The sequence below is a fragment of the Taeniopygia guttata genome, chromosome 6 (genome assembly GCF_048771995.1).
Source record: "Taeniopygia guttata chromosome 6, bTaeGut7.mat, whole genome shotgun sequence".
Classification (NCBI taxonomy): Eukaryota; Metazoa; Chordata; class Aves; order Passeriformes; family Estrildidae; genus Taeniopygia; species Taeniopygia guttata.
Window position 1 is genome coordinate 22,364,061 of NC_133031.1, and position 21,996 is coordinate 22,386,056.

At 37.7% G+C, this 21,996-nt stretch overlaps 1 protein-coding gene across 8 annotated transcripts in view; it reads right to left on the minus strand.

Annotated features, from left to right (window-relative positions):
• Nucleotides 1–21,782, minus strand: part of KNDC1 (kinase non-catalytic C-lobe domain containing 1) — a 56,194-nt gene extending 34,412 nt beyond the window's left edge. For all 8 annotated transcript variants that reach the window (XR_005980905.2, XR_003961126.4, XM_030276169.4 and 5 more), the window contains exons 1-3: nucleotides 21,544–21,782; nucleotides 16,816–17,014; nucleotides 13,550–13,608 (exon numbers count right to left, since the gene is read on the minus strand). Coding sequence is in view for 6 of the 8 variants with exons in the window: in XM_030276169.4 (XP_030132029.4) it covers nucleotides 13,550–13,608; nucleotides 16,816–17,014; nucleotides 21,544–21,642 (357 nt within the window). In the remaining 2 variants the exon portion in view is untranslated. The remainder of the gene's footprint in view (nucleotides 1–13,549; nucleotides 13,609–16,815; nucleotides 17,015–21,543) is intronic.
• Nucleotides 21,783–21,996: the final 214 nt, after the last annotated feature.

The following is a 21,996-nucleotide window of genomic DNA, read 5'->3' on the forward strand; positions in this document are numbered from 1 at the left end:
GTTTTCCACCTCTGCTTCTCTCAAAGGCCACATCCTCATAGTTGATAGGATCAGCAACAAGTGACATCACCTCTGTCTGTTCCACAAAATTATTATTATTATAGAAACAAAGTAATCACTCCTCTAAGACCTGAAGTTAAAAACCACACTGCAGAAGTTACTGACACCACACAGACCAAGCCATGTTAAAATACCATAAGAAATAATGCCATGTAGTGTGGAGACATCTCTTATGTCAGAAGGTACTTCCAAGCAGAATAACTTCTGAAGAGAATAATTTCTTCCAGTAACAAATTATAAGAATTCACTATTTCTTATAATACAGGAGAACAAGAAAGCCTATTTGAATATGATTTCATATATACAACTTGAATAACAGCTCCAAAAGTGGGACAGAAGGATGAGTAGCTTAATTTTAAGGGAAGAAACAAATTTGTTTTTGACAAATTTTCTTCCTCCACACAAGGCTGGAAGCAAGCAGTACAGGACACAGGAACAAGGGCAGAGCAACACATTACCTCATCCCACATTTTCCAATTAATAATTTCTGATCACAGTGGGATAGAACTCATATGCCTTAATCTGCCTTTAAAAGCACAAGCGTCTGAGATGCAAACAGACATGCTTCAAGACCATTTTATTAGTCTGTTTTACTGAAGTTGACTGCATCTTTTCTTGTACAAGAGAAAGGCCAGTCCCAAACTGAAGTAAGATCTTTTCTTCCCAAAACAAAAAGTTGCTCTGTTAAGGTACTTCCTTTCATCTGAAATGCAGGAAAACTAGTTTTGCAGATGGCAATTTTAAGCACCATAGCTTGTAACTAATTTCTGTGTTAAAACATTTACAGGGAATGTGGATACCTTTTTCAACTTGAAACTTTCCCTCATGTAAATCCCCTTTTTACCTTTCCCCTCTCCCAGCTCTCCATACACCACCACTGCCACCCCACAAGTAAAAGGGGAAAGAAAATCCAGCTATTTAATCAATTTCCCGAGCTGGCAATAAACACGGGTAATATTTAAGGTAATCCAACATAACCTTAAATCTGTCAGAACTGGAGCAATGAGAAATGAGATTACGATCATCCACTAGGTGGGGCGTTCCCCAAGTTAATGCATGAAAAAGCTTCTACTTACTGCACAGCTAGGCTTAGGAAGAAAATTTCACTTCCTGAGAAAGAAGAGCAAGGTGGGTATATGCAATAAATAAAGTAAATTCTAAAGTATAAAATATCTAATGCTTACTAGAAGTCACTGCTCTCAATGACAACAATCTCACAAGCAAGTGAAAGACTTTTCAGTCTGCTCGATGGAGAGTAACAAATAAGAAAAGAGTGGCAAAAAACTTTTCTTCTTGCCAACTAGAACTGGGACTGAATTGGCCATTAGCAATTTTATTAAATAATTAAGAGGGCTTTATTATTTAATTTCTGAAAAAAAACCAAAACAAAACCACTACCACAAAAAGAAACAAAAGCAAAATCCAACAAAACACTCCCCCCCAACAACCCCCTCACACACACTTGTTTTAAATGAAGATAAGGAGAAAATATTTTTGAATTATAAGCATTTTTCATTACTGGGTAATAATTTAATAGCTGATAAACAGCATGCATTTCCAGAAAGATCCAAAAGAAAAATCAAACAAACCCAAAGCTCAAAACTCTTCAAAATTCCTAAGGAGGCTCAGGAGTTAAAGACTAAATGTCACTTGTTACAAAAATATATAGACTTTGCCAGCAAGACTGCATCACACTGTCAGCTTCAAAAAGGATGGGAAGAAAGAGAGAAAGCCACATTAGGAAACCAGCTCCCCAGATTTGGTCCTAGAGACTACATATCCTCTTACCCAAAGCCAGCAAATATAACAAGAATTGTAGGTAAAACATTATGGTATGCATTACTGGGAAGGCCATTACGGAAATAATACTCCCTTTAAGAATCCCAATGCCAACGCAAAAAAAAAGATGTTTGAAGAGAGTAATTATGATTTGAGGTGATAAGTCCTTCTTTCAGCAACATGCTGAAACAAGGGAACTTGTATTTCAGAGAAAAATTTGAAGGTCATGATCATACAAGTAGCTTCAAATCAAAGTAATTAAAAAAAAAAAAATAGCATGGTTTCCAAGACACAAAGGCATAAGAAGCCAAAAAACCCCAAAAAGGTAATTCAAAAGGTGAAGACACTACTTTCTTTTTTTTAATGATCAGGCTAAGTACTGGAAGCCTATCATAATGTTAGAATGTTATGTCATAATTCTATAGCATGATTGAAATACACTCCAAAAGGCTTCTGCAAGTTCTATTCAAGAGTTACTTGCCTTTCTGCATGCCATTTCATAATCATTTAACATCACAGGAAGTGAAATCAGAACAGTAATGATCTGCTCTAGTTTTAAAATCTGCCAATCAACAGATCAGGAGAGGAAGTAAAGTCCAAGTCTACACAGAGAAAGCGACAGAGGCGTTGTTGTATTACTGCTTGACAGGCCTAAAGAACTGAACTTCTCCAGGAACTCCATTTGCAGACAAACACAACAGGAAAAGCTGACAAAAGAGCTTTTGAATAGCGACTGCACAAGTATGTAGCAATTACAAATAATGGCCATTTATATTCTGTATTGAGATTTCATTAAGTTCAGAATTGTAGGTCTTCCAAAGAACTGAAAAAGACAGGGCATAATACAAATAATACTTCGTGAAAAATATTTCTGACTAAATAAGTTACAGAAATTGTGTAATTGGTTTTGACATTCTTATCTGACCTTTATTTTACTTTGCGTATTTTTTTCTTTTTTTATTGAGATTGCACAGATATAGCTACTTCCACCCAATTGTGAAACAAGTCAAAGCATTTAAGGGTTCTATAAAAGAAAGCTTCAGTGTGATTTTAAACCTCAAGGTTTTATAAAGAAATTCAAGGTAATGCTTGCGAAAATTACTACTGGGAGAAAACACTTAATATTTATCTATGCCATTTTTCTATGTAGTCACTCTAAAATGCACTATTTTTATGCAAAAGAAAGTCAGTAATTCTCCTTAGTGAGAAAATGAAAGGGAAAAGGCCTATTATTTTCAATATTTTCCTTCATTACAAATGGACTAAATTGCATAATTGCAATTACTGGAAGGTGTAATATTAAATATTAGCTTTATATTCATTTGGCACTCTGGATACCTTGATAATTAGCCTGCAGAGTGTGCCAGAAGTGCTCAGCCACTGTAGACTATTCACAAAACATAGTCTAGCTTGAAGTGGTTAACAAACACCAGAATGTGCAGTTTGTCCCTTCTAACTACAGTTAACTGTGCCAGAAAAAACTTGTTCCCCATAAGACTTCTAAAAAAAATGGGGCCCAAAATGCATCTACAGGTCAGATTTTCTCACAGTCAAAGTCTGCAGGTATTTTAACTCTCAAATTGTCTTTTAACTAAGCTAAGAAAAGTAAGTGAAAGCTGTAAAGTTTGTATATGTTGTTAGGCCTGATCAGGTCATCAGTTTATATTACAAGGCACAAGCAAGGCTTTGTTACCTTGTCCCTGCATTTTACTGCTTCTGCTGATATCATCCTGCTTGAACTGAGAAATTTGTATCATCCTGCTTGAACTGAGAAACACTACTTGGGACATCAGCCTAATCACAGTTTTATAATTGCAGGCTTCTTGTTTGTAACAGTTCATGCCAACTGTTTTATTTCCATTAATTTGTCTAAGTGTTAGCCACATGCAACCTTTCTGCATCTATGTTTTGCAGCAAGAATTTCCACATTTTACAGCATAAAAAGGCAGTATTTTGTTTGAATCCACCATGTACATCTCATTGTTGATTTCTGAGAGCTGACACTCCATGGCTGCTGCCACAGCACACCTCACAGATTTCTTAGGAGAGCTTCTCCCTCAGGGCATTGTCTTCCAGACTAAATAAAAAGTATTACTTGAGGTAATTGCTTATTTTATAAATGCTGTTTCACCATCTGGTCCTGGAAATTTATGTTACTGCTGATTTTGTCAGATTGGTCACTAGTCTATTCTGACACTCTTAATTCAGCCAAATTTTTGGTAATTCTCTATAAAGAAGAGTTGCTATGTATGACCCTACTGAAGGTCCTACGAGATGAAAACACGTTCAAAAAAATTACATAGCTTTTTGGTTATAGCTTTCTTTGAAAATCTCTTTTGTATCTTATTCATTTGCAAACATTGCAGACTTCAGGTAGCATTTCTGTGTTTATAAAGATTTGAAAAATATCAGGTTTTCATTCTTTTTAAGTTTTTTTTCATACTTTTTGACTAACCTCAGGGGCTTCTTTTCAGGTCTTCTTTGACAAGAGATTTTTTTTTAATAAATCATAAGATACATTTACAACAGTCTCTGTGCTACCTACAAAATTTATTTTAACAGCAATAGATTTTAGCTTTCCATACGACTCTGTTGATTGCTGTCCACAGAATAATTTGCCAGCATCTACAGTAGTAATCACTTTGAAAAGAAATACTGTCAATTCAGAGCTATACCCAGAAATGAAGAAAAAAAAATTATGAATTTTTCAAATGGTCCTCAATGCGGTTTCAAAAAGCTGTTGTTACTTTAACTACTGTACTAAGGACCGATGATTTTAAACCACTTACTGTTACCTTGGTAAAGATTCATTTTCCTCTTGGAAGTCACATGAAGATGAACATGCCCAGAATCTTGAGCAAATTTAAGCCATGCTATTTGCAGGAAATTAGTCATGTATTTGCAGAGTGAAGAAACAAATTAAGAACAGGTTTCTTACACTTCCATCCCACTTTTAGGCTCCCTTAATCACAAAGATCAGGCATCCCAACAGGGATGAGTAGTACGCCAATTGACTCCTCTCCTGCATGACTGAATAAGTATAATTATGACAGTTAAGGAAGAATACTGAAAAAAACCCCTGAAAAACCTTCTGAAGATCTAAGAGGTTTAGATAGCAAAAGTTACATTTATTTTTAAAGCTTCTTGAACAATGGCATTTTTAAAAACTCCCTTTGAAATGGAGTTTCATGTGTCACAGCTTTCCTTATGATTTATCAGCCATTAACCTTCTTACTTTTAAGTTACTTGCCATAGGTAATTAATTTATCACTTAATTAAGGTAACACAACTCATTCCCTGTAGGCATAGAAACAAGGAAGCCTGAGAAACAGTTATATGCATGCTGAGCACACTGGCTCTGTCTTCTCTCAACCGTGTAGGATTTTTTTTTTTTTATAGCAAATACAATGTTAGTCATAGTACTGAAGTATGTTATTAAAAAAAAAAAAAACAACACTTTTTTTTAATCTTAAACCTAAGAGACGGTGCCTACTGGTAAAGTCTGTCACTCTGAGCAATGCATTCACACCATTATGTATTGAGGGATACTTATTACACATTTTGGAGGTAAAAAATAGAATTGTAGCACTTCAGATAAGAACATTATGAGCCAATACTAGAACAGCATCCCAATTCTTTTATCATTACATGAATCAATGACATCCAGACTCTGACACATAAAATATTCATTACTGTACAATAACCAGTTAACTCTTCCTTAACAAAATAATCTATGTAGATCTCCTTTTTTTTTCCCCTATCAGGACCATATATAAAATGACCTGCAAAATGTAAAAAACTGGTCAGACACTTCTCAATTTACTTCTCTGCATAATAACTTGTTATGACAACATTCAAAACACCAATTTTCACAGAACAGTTGGAGGTGACAGAAGCAGCCAAGGTTGGTAGCTCTTGTCGCATATTACAGGAATGTAAACATTTGGTGAGGGAGGGTTTGGGGCTGATTTCAGACTGATTATGTTTCTAGTTTGATTGATTCACATGGGAATGTTTTCTGCAGAAGTAAACCTTGCTCCTTCTCAACTCAAGCACAGAAGCAGTATTACAGTTGAGAGAAAAGTTCGGTTGGGGCTTTTGGTTGTTTTGTGGGGCTTTTTTTCCTTTTTTTTTTTTTTTTTTTTTTGGGGGGGGGGACTTTCATTTGTTGGCTTGTGATTTTGATGTTTTTTTCTTTTGGGTGGGTTTTTTCCCTGTTTTTGTTTGTTTGTTTTATTTTTAAACTTGGTGAAGGGGCTGAAAAGTTCAAGAATCTTGGAGTATGCATATACAAAGAGATTAATTCACAACATGTTGCAAGGTTATCTAAGAAACTTAAGCCACACTCAATACATTTCCCAGGAGACACTATCCATAGCTTCAAAAGCATGTTCACAGTTACTGCCTTAAGGTTTACTGAAATGCTGTAACTAAGGACAGTGATGTGTGAGTGACAACCATTTTGTCAAAATCCTGAAGGCTCTGTTGGCTAAATCTCAAAAACCTAATCCTCTACAACCATCTAATTCACAGGGGAAAATGAACTAGTCTTGAATTTTATCTGGTGATAAGGAAGGCATCTACCATCTACTTCTAAGTCAATAATTTCCTGAACTTTTCCAAAATAGTGGTATTTACAAATGTTCTCATACACTGGTGAAATGGCTCTGTATTTCAGTTTGTGCAAATGCTAAAAATTAATTGTCATTGTTTCAGGGAGTAGAAATTACCAGATCCAGAGTAGCAATGATCATGGATCATTTAGTGACCTGAATATCCACAAAAAACAGACATAAAATTAATGAAAGAGGAATATTTTGATAAAAAAGTAATGATAAGGATTAATTCTATGTTGCCTTTAAGGGCTTTGGCTTGCATTTCAACAGCAATGTTAACTATTCTAAGGAGTAAATGATGGCACTAAGTGGAAAGGACCAGAGAAAATTAAGATCTGCAAGTAAGACTAGAATGATGATGGATCCATCAAAGGAATGAGTTTGAACGGGCAGCACCAGAAACTGACAGGTAATGATATCAGGACTAAAGAAGACAACTTCATCCATAGCTGAGAAAGTATCAGTACTAGTGAGTTTACATGGAAGAGGTTGGAGACAAACAATTGATCCAAAACAATTTGCATATTTAGCATTAAGAAGCCCAGAGATTTATGACACCCTGCATGTGTAACAGGAGAAAACAATCACTTTTCCATAGTTTTTTGCCCATGATGGACACTATCCACAAATTTATCCAACACAACCCTTCAGGCTTCAAAAAAAGTAAATTCCAACAACAAAAACTGCTTGTTTTAAGAGAGAACACGAAGTTCTCTCTTCACTCCCAATCTTTTCCAAACAAAAATTCCTAAATAAGATAATTTAAAAATTATGTTGTACATCAGGGTATAATCTTTAGCAACCTTAGGGGAAAAATTATATATCTTAACTTTAATAATGCTTTCCTATAGGAATCTTATAGCCAAATAAGGAATAAACCTAAAATTCTGTATGTTTTCACTGACCAGGTTACCTATTCAATCATTTATTTTCTAGCAACATTTTTCTGCCTAGGAGACAGACTATTGCCAATAAAAATAAGTCACTCTGAAAAGTTGTTTCAGCTTTAGGGTTAAAAATGGTAGAAATATTGGCATTATGCTCAAAAGGTTTGCTGGCAAAGACCAATATGACAACTTTGCAACCCCAGCTTCAAGACTAAGCAAGTGCTAAGCTGTAGGTTTTTGTGGTAACCAAATTATAAACTTTAAGAGAGCCTAGGCATTAAAAGGAAAAAAAACCCAAAAAAACCAAAAAAATTCTGACGTAAAAAAAATTCCATTGGCCTCATTCTTCCTTTTGTTAACTTTGTGTAAAGCATCTAAAGGGTGTTTGCTCAGTCCTAAATTCCTGAAAGGGACCTCAACTGGGATGGTGATGTAAAAGCAAGAACAGGAAGATTCCATTTTCTCTTCTATAGCACAGTAGAGGCACAGGAAAGAAATGAAAGTAATTTATTTTTGTCACTGAAGGAAAAGACAGCTTTAAATAACGCTCAGAAGATTGAATGATTTAGACTACAGGAGGAGATAAGTTACCATTTGCTGATGACAAGCCTTGCTGCTGTTAGATAGAATTAGTCTCAAGGGGAGGCTACATGAAACTAAGAGAAACAGAATAGAAGAAAAAAGGCACTAGGTGTTTCAAAAGACTTGCTTCCCCCATCAGATAAACACAAAACCAAAAACCTATCTAGGAGAACATATAAAAGTTTTCTTTTTTCATCCTGCACTGAGAGCTAAAAAAAATAGAACAATAGAGATAATCTCACAGTATTCAAAGCTACTGCTTTAAAAGACTAGCAAAGTCACAAAGACAAGACTCTTTATACTGTCTGCTGTTTGGATTTGGGAGAAAGATGAAGGCTTTCACATTTAGAGAATGACCAACAGCTGAGACATGAGCACTAGGTTAGTAATGATCAGGTATTGAGAAATACTGCAGCATGAAACTGTCTGCTCAGTTTTCTTCAGAAGGCCTAACATAACTATATATATATACACACACACACTCTGACCCTTTCTTTATCTACTCCAGAACATTATGTTTCATTTGAAACTTCAACCTATGCATTTATATGTACATGAAATATTTCTATGGATATTGCATTTATAACTCCAACTGCCTTGTCACATTTCATAGGAATAAGCTACATGAATCCAAAAAACTTAATATTCAAAAACAATGTCATAACATTTTATCTTGTATTATTTCTATTTGCAGCAGTTCTACCACTTCATGTACATTTGTTTATTTTTACGGTTGCTGAAATACTTGGACTTTTTTATATAATACAAATCAACTACAGCCCACTGAGAACTGCAAGTTGAAAGTCATGACATTCTAAGAAAGATAGCAACAGCATTCAGCCTTTTCCAGCTGCAATTCTCTCACAGGTGAGACATCAGCACACCCTACTCCTGTCCTGATAGATAAAAGCAAGAACAAGTTCTAGATGAGAAAAAGAGGCAATGTGAACTTTACTTTCTTCCCCTTCACTAACCCATATTTCCTCCTCCTCTTCAAGGTAGTATTTAACTCTTGATTACTTTTCAGTTCTTTTAATTTCTGAAGGTTTTAATCTTGCCACACACTGAGGCTTCCGAACTACTGCATCTTATCACCTCCAAATACTGAAATAAGTCATTAATAGAAGTATTATCCAATCTCCCTCAGAGATTTCTATTACAAAGGTTCACTAGAAAAAGCAAAACTGAATAGCCACATTATTAAAAGATTATAAATGCAAGCTCACACATGGTGGACATCAGTCCTTCATCTCACTGAAAGCTCCTATCTCAGAAATGTGGTGTTCCACATCAATGACCCTCTGTGTGAGACTCAATGGCAGTTTTGTGATGCAGACAAATAGCTATTTGAAACTGGTTTGAGACAGCCAATGTTTTTAACCTGAGGCAATCTTGTATTGTAGTGATAGAAGTAAGGCTATTAATGAACTCAACAATATTTAACTATTCATGTTGAGCCTCCCATTGGTCAAATTTCACAAGTCTAACACTGTACTGCTCAGGGCAAGAAAATGAAATAGGAGCCATGTTCATCAGGAAAAAGGCTAAAGTTCTTCCTGTTTAGAAGGCAAAATCAGGGCAAATTTTAGAAGAAGCCTCAAATACGTATTTTTGCATCTCAGTCTCTTCCTGGCTTTGAAGAACATAAAAATACACATTCTTTGCTGTTCTCTACAGTATGATGAGTAGAAAATTTTAAAATTAGATGCTAGTCTTTATAGTCCAGATGTCTCTAACTGACTTCTAGCTCAAGATTCAGTGAGAACAAAGCCATAGTCAATACCTGCAATAGCAAATTCAGGCACAACTTCCAGCTTAGCAGAAAAGCAGTAACTGAGATATTTCCATCAATGCAGGCAAGTGACAGCTTAAGTCATCTGAAAACTTACAGCACAGTTACATCACATGCCTGCATCTACATTAAGAAGCGCAAATGATAATAAGTGTACTGTACAGGAATTCACCTTTTCTTAGCAGTTATAGTATGGATCATAACTCTAAAGTGTAACTCCTGTTGTCTCTCTCTTTCCTTTCAGCACCACTATTTAACAATACTTTTACTAGAGCACAATGGTAATGGAAGTCTGTAAGGAGATAGCACAGTTAGAGGGAAAAAAACCAAAACATTAACAGATAGGCAGGAGATTCTGTTTTCATTCAGTGCTGTCCTAGAGCCCAGCTGTAGCTGCTTGGCTGCCTTTCTGTCATTGTACTGCAACCACGCAAACACCTGGAAGAGGAGAACACACCAGAACTGACCTACTCAATGCCACTACATCCACTTAGCAGCACAGTGACTTCAAGGTCTCTTCAGATGCTCAGCAACTGCAATCCTTCCTCCAAGTGCACAACTGTGGCAGCACTAAAGTCATCATGGAAAGTTCAGCTGCACTACACTGTCAGTACCACAAGCCCCTTTCACAGCGAATCTATTCTTAACCATTCTTCTCTGTAAAAAGTCTGTTTTACACCTGATACTGAAACTGAAGGGCTAGTTTTCACCCTCCAACTCTCAACAGTAACTGAAGCTGGTGCTATTATCCCTACTTGACAAATGGAAAGCAGGTCAAGAAAGAAGGCACAAGTCTAAAACCAACCACATGAAATCAATTACTTTTCAGTCTTGTGCATTGTCATTTGGACAAAGCTTTAGATCTCGTGCTATTTGAAATTCCAACTAGCAACTGACATCTTTAATAGTGTTGTTTCAGACACCAAGACAGTAATGCATTTCAATTTGTTTCCTGTGTCTATTATCCTTATGTGCTTGTGAGTGCCAGCTGAGTTTAGCAGCTAATTAGTCTGGAGTCACAATACCATTAGAGGTCTGGATCAGTAATTCACCAAGCAGGAAACAAAACATCTCTTGTTGAAAAAACTGCAGCTTTAATTGAAGGATTTTTTAAAAAAGGGTTTAAAGAGGAAGAAGTCATCCAGTAGCCATACAAATCGCACTGTGTGCATCCATTTTAGAAGCCACAAAATAGGGTCACACTCAAATCAAGCAAGAAGTCTGGCTGACATAACTATTTTAAATCAGCTAAGCTTTGACGCTGGAGTAACAGCTATCAAAGATAATCCTGAACATAATTAGTAGTTCTAAAACCAATTTTTTTCTCTTTATATTGAAATCAGACAGTTTCAATAAAAACATTACTTGCCATTGTTTTAAACAAAGCAGACCAAGCAGCTGCAAAACACTCCAACAAAGAAGAACTAAGTCAGGTCATCCCTAAGGAAGGTGCAAGCAGTAATACAAGAGACTTCACACTTCTGTACAAAGGGCAGCTTATTGTAATCAAAGAACTTCATAACACTGAGAAAGCACAATGGGCCAGAGATGTATATAAAGCATTACTATTCTGCTATTGCAATAGCAAGAGGTTATAATAGGGGTAAGGGGATAGACAAAAGTCTCAATACTTTTGGAAAATAGAAGAGCTTGAAGTATTAACACCAAGAACGAAATGGCCAACTTGGAAAGCTTACAGTATTATAAAACCCTTGAAATAAGTACATAAGCATTAACCTATTCAAGGTCTTGGATCTGCAAAAGTAAAAACGAGCAGAGATTACTATGGAATCCTTGGCTGAAGTTGGTCTGGTACTGAAGCACTTAAAAATTCAACCAAACTCTACATACAGTAAGAGGTAAAGCTTTGAAAGTTCCACAAATAGTCTGAATCCCACAGATGGCTGACCAAATGCACACAAATCCCAGAGTAAAACAAGACATTTCTGCCTTAATGCAGGGGAAAGGCCTAGCTTTTCTGCCTTGTGTACTGCTCTAGGGTGGTCAGTGAAAAACAGCTGAGGCAATAGGATGCTGTCACAGCACTGCTCTCCCTGCTTTGGAAGGCTTCCCAACTTGCTAGATGAAGAAATAGCAGCAACCTACAGAAATTGGTGCACTCAGCCCACGTCACAAGGGACAAGGCAGAACATGATGACTGACTTCCACACAAATGTGTACTTTCATGTATCTTCACAGACCTTTGCAAAAGGAGTAAAAGGGACAGTGTTCAGAGCCACTCCTGACTCAAACAGCTTTCACTGAATGTTTAATTGATTGTGCTGTGCTTGGTACTGGGATTCACAGGCCTGTACATGCTGCTGAAAGAGTTAAACAACAAATCTGTACACAGATGTGTTTTATCCAAAAGGAATACAATGGCTTTGTCTATCAGATAGAACTAAAATTTCAGGTCACTTAGCATTACCACAGTCTTCCCAAATTCCTATTTCACCTTGTTCCATCTCCTTGGTCTTTGAACCTCTTTCAGTATATCTATTAACTTTATGCAGACAAGTTCAGAAACTACTAGGCAAGGAAAAAGGGTTGGGGGAAATGAGTTGGCTAAAGGAGCAAATAATTCTGCAAACCTTGTAAGCATTTCTGTGTCAAGTCTTGGAAGATTGTTAAGGGATGAAGAACATATTTATGTAAAATGTACAGATTCAGAAGCACAACAAAAAGAAAGAAACAAAAACCAGTCACCTTTGGGTCTCATTTTCCTCAACCACATATGAATATAAAGGCTTCTTCAGTCGCCAAGTTTACAGAAAACACAGGCCACCTCTTAACAATCCTTGTCCACAAAGAAAGACTTACCAAAAACCATCATGGGGATGAGGAGGAGAGTGAGCACAAAATCACTGTACTCTGCTGGCATATGTAGATACATAAAAATAATAATAAAGCATAGCAACAACTGATTTTTTTCCTCTTTAACCTTCAAAGACTGCACTATTTCATATTCTATTCCACCACCTTCCTGACTGATCATTCTCATTTAACATGTGGTACTTCACACTTCCAAGGTTCACTTCTCCTCCTCCTTCCCACCTCCATCCATCAATAAATAGAGAACTATAAACATGACTATGAAGGCTATAACTCTGAAAAGCAAAATCTATTTATAGCAAAAAACTATAAAGAACCAGATTTTATTAATATAATTTGAACTAAATGTGTTGCTAATTAAATCATTTGAATTATCTAAGATAATATCTAAAGATACATGCCAGAAAAAGTAGTGTATTAAGAAAAAGGATATTAAGCAAGCAAGTGCTCCTGTAGCAGGCAATGAGATGGTTGACTTGGGAGGCTAATGAATTAGTATAAACAATTTAAATCTAATTTAATTTAACAATGTAGAGCACTTGTGCATTGCAAAGCAACAGACAGTAATCTGTTTCTCCATTAAATCAAAGATAAAATTGCTGATTACCCTTTTCTGAATTATTTTATTGAAGAGGATAGCAAACAAATTTTATATTTAGTCATAAAAGTTCATGGCTAGTCCCCAGACAAGCCCATGTAACCAGTGGAGGGTACCAGAGAACATAATATAGGCCAGCTGTGGTTTAGCATAACACATTATTCAGTCAAAATAGATTCTTACATTTTAACAGTTAGTGAACAAATGCTTATGCCAAAAATTAATATGGCATTTTAAGTTTACTTTTTATTTTCACAAAACATGTCTAAACAGCACCATTTACTACTCACAATCTTTAGAAGTTCTAAAATTATATAATGAGAATGCTGAGAATTTGGTATTGCCAGAGGTAGTAAAACTATTCACCTCCCCCTCTACTTTACAGATAAATTTATGAACTTGCCTCAAAAGTGTTACCGGTGATATCAAATTCTGGTGGAACAAAGGCACCTTCTGGATCATCTTTGAAAACAAAAGGAAACATTCCAGATTAGAAATTAGTAGTCTTGTTTACAAAAAACAAACCAACTTGATGATACAAATATAATGATACACTTCTATCTGATACAAAATAAACTTCATATAGCAGTATTTTGGTTCACTCCAATCTGCTGTATAAAGAACTTTTTGTCCATGTTTATAGTGCTGGAAGTAAAGTGCTGTTTTCAAGCTTTGTCCAAGTAGATATCATAACTTTCCTACTAAGAAACAAAACAGACTAAACACCCACAAAGAAATACATTTACCATGTCTAACCACTTCTTGCCTTCAGGCATTTATGTTTGGACCCAGTTATCACCTAAGCTAGTGTGGCTCAGCTGTGTCTTAGAGGTTTGATTTGATTAACTGGACACTTCTACTCACTGTTTTCCATTACAGACCTGGGTGATAAGGATTCAAGCAACAAAGCCAGTCTGAACAGCTCATTATTTCTTCATCTACAGGCCAGTTTAGAACGCTGACCTTTCTGCTTAGCTTGTTTTACTTATGATAAAAGAGTAGAGGAAGTAAATTGCCCATGCATGTGCTGCTGAACAGAGAACTGAGCTACTGCAGCAGCAAATTCTGAGTGAGGAGGTGGAAAGAAGAAAAGAACATCTTATGAGAGTCCAATGCTGTTTCTGCATCCAAGCAGGTACACAGTATCACACTGCACTTATGTCACATGAACTCAGTGAAGAACATCAGGGAATTAAAGGAGCACAACTAAACAGCCTACTCTCCACGCACATATCCAACTCACCTAATCTATCCTTCTGGGAAGTCAGGATGATTGAGATGATTTACATGTAAAAAGTGTGTTTCCTTTCTCAACAAGAAGAAAAAAATAGTATGTTCAGAGGCACAGCATAATCATCATAACTTTAGCTTTGATTCTAAATCATTGTAACTTTAGCTTTTGTGCCTGTATTTCAGAAGTGAAATGCAAAGTTTTTATTAAACCCAGTTATATAGCAGAGACTACTAGAGAGGACTTTTTTAACATATTCATATATTGCAGCTATGTAGCATGGCTGACTAGAAACAGTAACTGATTTACAGCTCCTTAGAACATACTCAAATGTACTTTCCCACTGAAAAAGAGGGTTATGCAACCCATTTTGCACTTCTTACCCACCACCACATTTTTTCCTGATTTTGGGGGTAGACAGAGGAGGCAGAAGGGGAAGGGAACTAATGGACAGATGTTTTATTCCCCCCTCCCCGTCATGTGCAGAGTACTACCCCTTTTTATCTCCCCACTACCTTTTCCCTTTCTTTCCATAGAACACTTTAAAGGCTGTACAAGTATTTAAATTATCATTGGTACAGCTCACTGTATTCTTGTAATATAATGTTTACATTGGGAATGTGCATGATCTGAAGAGATGAGAAGGTATCAGAGCCCTTGGCAGAACATCCTATTGAATGGTTGTCACTTTAGAACCACAGAACTTGCAGGAAGCAGAACTTGCTGCTAAAGCAGAGATGACAGGCTGTTCACTTTCTCTCACTGGAAAGCAAATCCAGGGGTTATAATTTTCTTCTGGAAGAATAAATCCATAGGCAACAACTGCAGGGAAGCAAAAAGGACAACCTCCTCAAGTGCCTACTACAATCTTTTAACCAAACAGTAACAAAATTTGAGAGAAAGAGCCAAAGACATAGTGAAGCATGAGAGAAGTAGAACACAGGTGTCATTTTTTTGCATTCTTATGGAAAACATACCTTTCTTTAAAGAGAATTAATGAAAAGTCTTTTCCTTAGAGACTAACATGACTTCAGGGAACTAAATCTTCGCACATTTGATTTGCACAGGAATTTGTTATCCCACATTTTAAGTATGTGAATACAGCATTCTTGGATCAATTGTTTGCCAGCTATTCAATTAGGCTAAAACATTTAAGAAGAAATTGATTTTTCCCCAGCTACAAGCAAAGATCTTAGTTGAGGGGCATTTTTCATCCACTAGATTTATGCTCTTCAACAAGTCTTTCATATACCCTTGGCTTATACAAAGCCAGCTTCTTTTTCTTTTTTAATTTCAAGGTATGACAAGCTCCTTAAAATAAAGGAAATTGATTCCACATTACCCTATTAATACGGAACTAAAAAAATGTCACATGTCTATTTTAGGGAATTTAATAAATATCACAACAATTATGAAGGTATATTTTAATCTTTATTAATTATATTTTATGACGTTCTATTTATATGAAAGACTATATTTAATTCTAAAGAGGCAAAAACTCTTCATTTGTTGCAATGTTACCTTTTTTCTAAATACTGTGATCTAGATTTTGCATGAAAGAATAAATACTTACCCTGACAGATTTAAAAATAAATTAGGCTAAAGAAATCACAACAAAAACTTGACTGGTGTGTATCTAGACTAGAATGGTTCTCCTAGTTATGAGCCAGCATAATTTTAAAAGTACAATAGAGTAAGAGCTGTTTGGTTTTCTTTACTCTTCTGTAAAATCATTAAGAGACTGAAGACCTGTCATCTTGAGATGCATTACATGAGAAAGGAACAGCAACCATAACATGCTTTTTTTGTCTAAGCTGAAACAAGAAGTTTAAAGTCAAGCATCTCCCTGTTCATCTGCTGTGATACCTAACATCTTCCATGCTACTACATACTGGTTTCTAACACATTAAAATTCATTTCTCAATCAGTCCCAATACTTGGCAAGTCTGAAAATCATTACTTTAAAAATTATAATATTTTATTCAAGAGACAGCTTTAAAAAAAACAAAGCCTTTATTTGAGAGAACTTTCCTTTTTAATAGCAAATATGCAATAGAATGGCTCAATTTTTTATGGCCACAATCACCAAGATACGCTGACTTCTCTAGAAATAGAACATACCTGTGAAACGAGAAGATCTGTAAGAGGTAAAGGATATGCTTTACAAAGGTAGAGACTTGTATACAATCTCTGTGTTTAAAATGCACATAAAGAAGACTAACTAAAATAACTAGGAGGAATTTTCTAAGCAAATTCAGAACAGCCTTTGTTCAAGTACAAAACTGAACATATAGTTTCACATGAAAATATACACACCCCTTCCCAAATAAGTTTTATTTTATCTTTATTTTAATTGTAAGTCTTAAAAATAGACTGCAGTTTCTCGCCATGAGTTTCCACAGTTCTAAAACAAACAGCCTGGAAACGTAAATACTCACCACTGAGCTGTTCCATGAAGCATACGTTGCCATTGGTGTTAAAAGCCAAAGTGTCAGGAGTGATGCAGAGTGTCTGGAAGATTGCAGAATGGGCAATGCTCTTCAAAGAATGGCAACACTCCAGGCAAATTGCCCAAATATCTTGCTCAGTAAGACAGCTATCCCGCAGTGACAAAATATCAGCAAGGGACACATTCTCCTGCCAAGATATGAATTAATAAATTACCCTGGATTTCATGACACTACTTTCTGTATCATAGATCACATTTGACACAATTGGCTACAAGTAATGTTTCCAGCAAGTTCTCAGACTTTCTAGGACACTGATTAACACCCCAAGAAACACCAAGTGCATGACTTTGCTCTTAACACAGAGATGTTTTAAGAAGCACAGTTAACCTGAACAAAGATACCACAGTATGCCAACTTAAAAAAAATATCATGGGAGATATGCAAGTTACACAAACACTGCATCAAAGGAAACAGACCACTTGGAGGTAAAAGCAGAAAGACTAAATGAAAGCATTTTGTTTCATCTGTGCCTTTCAAGCTTTCCCAGGTGTCTTTAGATAAACTACTTAGAAATTCTCTTCACAGCAGTTCTCCCTACCATTTCTGATCTGGGAAAAAGTACCCTTTAGATTAGCCTGTCTTAAGAATGATGCTGTTGTGAAGTTTCATGGTGTAGACCATTTAATAAACATTGAAAAAACATACATGCGATAGGAAAAGTGTTTCTATACTTGGATTTAAAATCAAACACTCCGGCTGTCCTAGGCCTCCCCATTACATCCAGAGCTTTAAGTGATCAAAACAGCTCATAGACTTAAGTTTCTAAGTTGCTGCCCTAAGCTGCAGTCAACTTGTATTGACCCTATTACCACAGTAAGGCTATGAGTCCATTCCCAAACAAATGTTTTTCTAATGTGGCTTTCCTGGTCAAGATGTTCAGAAACATTGCCTGGCTCAAAGCAACCAGCTTCTTCATGGAGATTTTTGGAAAACAAAACCAATACATTACCTACAGCTACAGAAGTAAAGTCTTCACAAACTTAAAGGAATGAGGAAAAAAATACCCCAAACAAACCAACCATCAATTCCATCTATAGGGAAAAATAAGGTAACAAAAATGGAAGGTAATCTACAGAAGTTACTTTGTATCAGAGCTATAATTACTATTAATTACACAGTGATATCAAATATACCCTGAATGGTAGATGAATCTACATCTTGCACAGATGTAGATATTGCCTAGCATAGAGAAAAAATAAGTATGTCATAATCAGCAAAAGAGGATGTGAATTATCTTACAGCTCAGAAAACTGCTGTGGTTTAAACTTTTAATCTCTTGGAGAACAGTTATAAATTTCTTTACCTACTCCAGTGCTGAAGAACATCAATGATATCTGGATTAACAGTTTATTAACACGTCTCTCAGAGAATTAAGCATTGCTTTCATAATATCCCTCAAATAAGAACCAAACTTCAGTCCAAAAGTGTATTGTGTTTTTTAGTCTAAAGTATAATGCTTAATAAATAAATAAATATGAGGTAAGAAATAAAACACACTTACTGCTATTTGGCAAACTCAACTTCTCTCCTCAGTGGTCTTATTTTTCATAGACATGGCCTAGATGTGGATTGATTTAGTAATGGCAGCATTACTACAGTGCCTTCTAGCACTAATCATGGATCCAGCTCTCATCAAATTCAGTCCTACATGATAATGAACAGCAAAAGATCTCAGCACAAAATCTTATTTTCTCTGTGCTATGGTCAGTACAATTGTGTAATGCTGTCACCAGAGTTTAAGGGTGGATAAGGAGGCTTTGCACATTTCCATAGGGAAGCTGTTCCAAGCATGACGAGTAGCACAGAGGCTCCTCTATCTGCAAACAAAACCACATGACAAGAAGCTCTCCTACAAATTTTAGGCTTTGAAACTGACCAAACTGAGTGGTGGGACAAGGATAGGCTTGGAAAGAGGAGACCCACTTCCTATTCTATAGCCAGCCAGAAGAGTTAAAAAAATAGAAGTTCTATGATTAAAACAATGAACGAGTAATTATTTTTAACTCTCCTAGAATCCTCCAGCTAAGTGACATAATAGCATTTGCCACAACAGAGAAATAAAAGAATGATTCACAAATCAAGATGCAAAATATTAGTTTCATCTGTGCATATGGACATAAGAGGCTCAATTTAGAATGTCCATGAAAAAAAATAAACCTGCAATCTTTAAGACAGCCTCAGCATCACATTCCAGTCACAGTAAGCACTTGAGAGAACTTTTAACTTTTGAGTTAAGCTTTGAAGCTGAACTCCACTGCAGGTAATAATTATCAGCAATGATATCTACAGCACAAATCTACAAAACATCTTTGTCTTGTGGTTATTTGGGAAGTAAACAAAAGGTAATGATCTAATGTCAGATAAGCTTAGTTCATCTTCCTTCCCAGGAATGAGAAAGCTATGTCATACAGAAAAAGAAAAAAAAAAAGGGAAAAGGAAAAAAGTCCTATCAATGTTCCATGGTTCCGTCAGCAGTGGATGGCTAGGTGAAAATAAAACTAACATAAAAGAAAAATACCATCACCACCATATTGCAGGCCTTTCTATTTCCACTGCTTCAGGGCAGCAAATTACTTACTGCAGAGAAACCACGAATTTCCCAAATGATCACTCCTCCTTGACCTTAGTTATTAAAGCTGCTGTTAAGCAAGGCCTTTGTAGAGAGTGAAGCATTGAAAACACTGAGACTTGCATTTGATTAGCCTGTATCCCCAAAGCAACACAGACTAAAAGTTAGCAGTGTGGAAAATAACATCCTTTTAACACTCTAACACAGGAGGTTCTGGCAAACTGAAGCTTCTGATGAGCAATTGCTTCAGTTGGAAGCTGCTTCATTCAAATGTGATAAATATCAGAGATGCTGATGCCTCTTTTTTGTCTCTTTCAGCAAAAGACACTTAGGTTTTAACATGAAAGCGTCTGGTTTTAACACTAAGAACTACAAAAAGTAAGCCTGTCAGGCAACCATGCTTAAGTGCTCACATTAGTTTTCAGCTTTCCCTTATATTTTCCTCAGCAAGTACAAAACTGTTCAGTAGCATATAACTGAGCAGAGATAATTAAGAGAGAGTGGGAATAAAAAAATAATTGGCCACAGACCATTCCTTAAAAAATTTGAAATAAAATTTTAAGGAGTATGAAATAAATAAAGTTATAGTAAAGAGAGGAAATTGAAACACACCCTCATCCTTAGCATTTTCTGCTCTTCAGCTCAGGCAGATTCCTGCTTCACATGTTGGCAAAAAAACACCTGCATCATTCTTTCTACAATGAGGAGAACAGCAGACTCCACTGAATGACTAAGCAGCTCAGAGTTCAGTACAACAGCACTCACAGCCTTCTGACACCTTTTTGCCACAATAATTCACACAAACTTCAAAACATTCTATACCACAATCACAGAAAATGTGTTAAATGCCATCCATTACATTCATCACATCCGAAGAAAAACACTGGATTGCCTTAGTAAGCTCTCTGAGTACTCTTCAAAGCAGCTCTTTTTTATTAACTTAGCTAATCACCAGGTGATAGGTCATGTTCATTCTCCCAAGAAAAATACTGAAACTCTTTATGTTTCTGTAATAATTAAATAGATGGGACTCGTGGAAACCCACAATCGAAGCATACATTGAGCAGGTATGAAAAATGGTTCTTTCTTGTACAGAAGAGTTGGCCCTTAGCCTTCTCCATTTCAAAAAAAATACTCCCAAGTATTTAAGCCAATGCGTAAAAAATAAGGCCATTACCACAGTCCTCCAAGATTCTGCATGGGCCAGTCTGAGAGGGCCTACAGCACTGAGCACCACAGACAGTGGAAGAGCCACACTACCAAGCCAATGGGTGACAGGAAAACTGAAAAGCGATTTGCTCTTTCAAAATTGTGTTTAACTCCTAATTCAGCATGGATTCTTGACATGGCAAGTTAGAAAGTTTGCAAGAGTTGATTCAAGGAAGGAGCAGCTCACATATATTTCGCCAAACCTTTACTTAAGAAAGGAAAAAAAGTCTCCAAATATTTTGCCCCAACATTCACAAGGAGATAAGAAACACTTCACGTAAAAAGATATAAAGATGAGCAAGAGCAACAAAAAGCAAGGGCAAAATTAATAACAGAGCCAGAGAAATGCAATGACAAGAACTGGGTTTAGCTACAGGTTTTTTGGCATAACAAGTGAAAAAACAGATTTAACAGTTTGACATTTTTGGGTTTTATTTCCCAGTGTCAAAGGCATTTTAGCACAGGGCAGAAATATACGGCTGTACAAAAAAGTGGTTGGCAGCTTCGGGAAATTATTCTGCCCATGTAAATTTCCCTTGATGGGGCGCGACAAGGACACGCACTTGCCGACTGCTGCATTACCGACGGCTACGACAGCAGTGACGAGACACCCGGCACTCGAGGAGCATGACTTTGCTGTAGTGTGGGGATGGTGCACGGGAAGGGGCTAAGCCCGGCCTGCTGGCTGGGACCGCGGGGCAGGCGGCAGCGAGGGCCGGCGGAGCACAGCAAAGCGAGCGGCGCTGGGGCCGCGGCCCGGCCGCTCCCGGGGCCGGGTGCGCCCCCGGCCCGGCCGCCGCCCGCGGGCGGCCCCTGAGGCCGCTACACTGCAGTGAGCGCAAGGGCGGCGGCTCCATCCCCGCACCTGCCGCACTCACCTCGTCCTCCAGCAGCGTCGGCAGAGGCTCAAAGTCGTAGCAGTTCACCTCCTCCTCCTCCTCATAAAACACGTCCTCCGCAGCGCCAAGAGTCTCCATCCCGCCCGGCGAGGGAGCAGAGGCTTCACCTCCGCAGCCTCCCTGCGCGCTCGGAGCACGGCCCTCGGCCCCCGCCGCGGCTCATCCTCACCCCCGCCTGCGGGCTGCCCCCGGCGGCGACCCCCGCGGCGCCGCCCGCCCGCTTTCACCCCCTGCCCTCCCCCGCCGGGCCCGGCCCGGGGCGCCCCCGCCCCTCCGCTCAGGCCCCGGCCCGGGGCAGCGCTGCCATGGCAACGGCCGCCGCCGCCTCGCCCGCGCGGCCTCACTGCGGCGGCTCCCGCCCTCCTGCGGCGCCGCCCGCCCCCGCCGCGCCCCGGGCGGCCCCGCCAGGCACCGGGGGACGGCCGCGCCCCG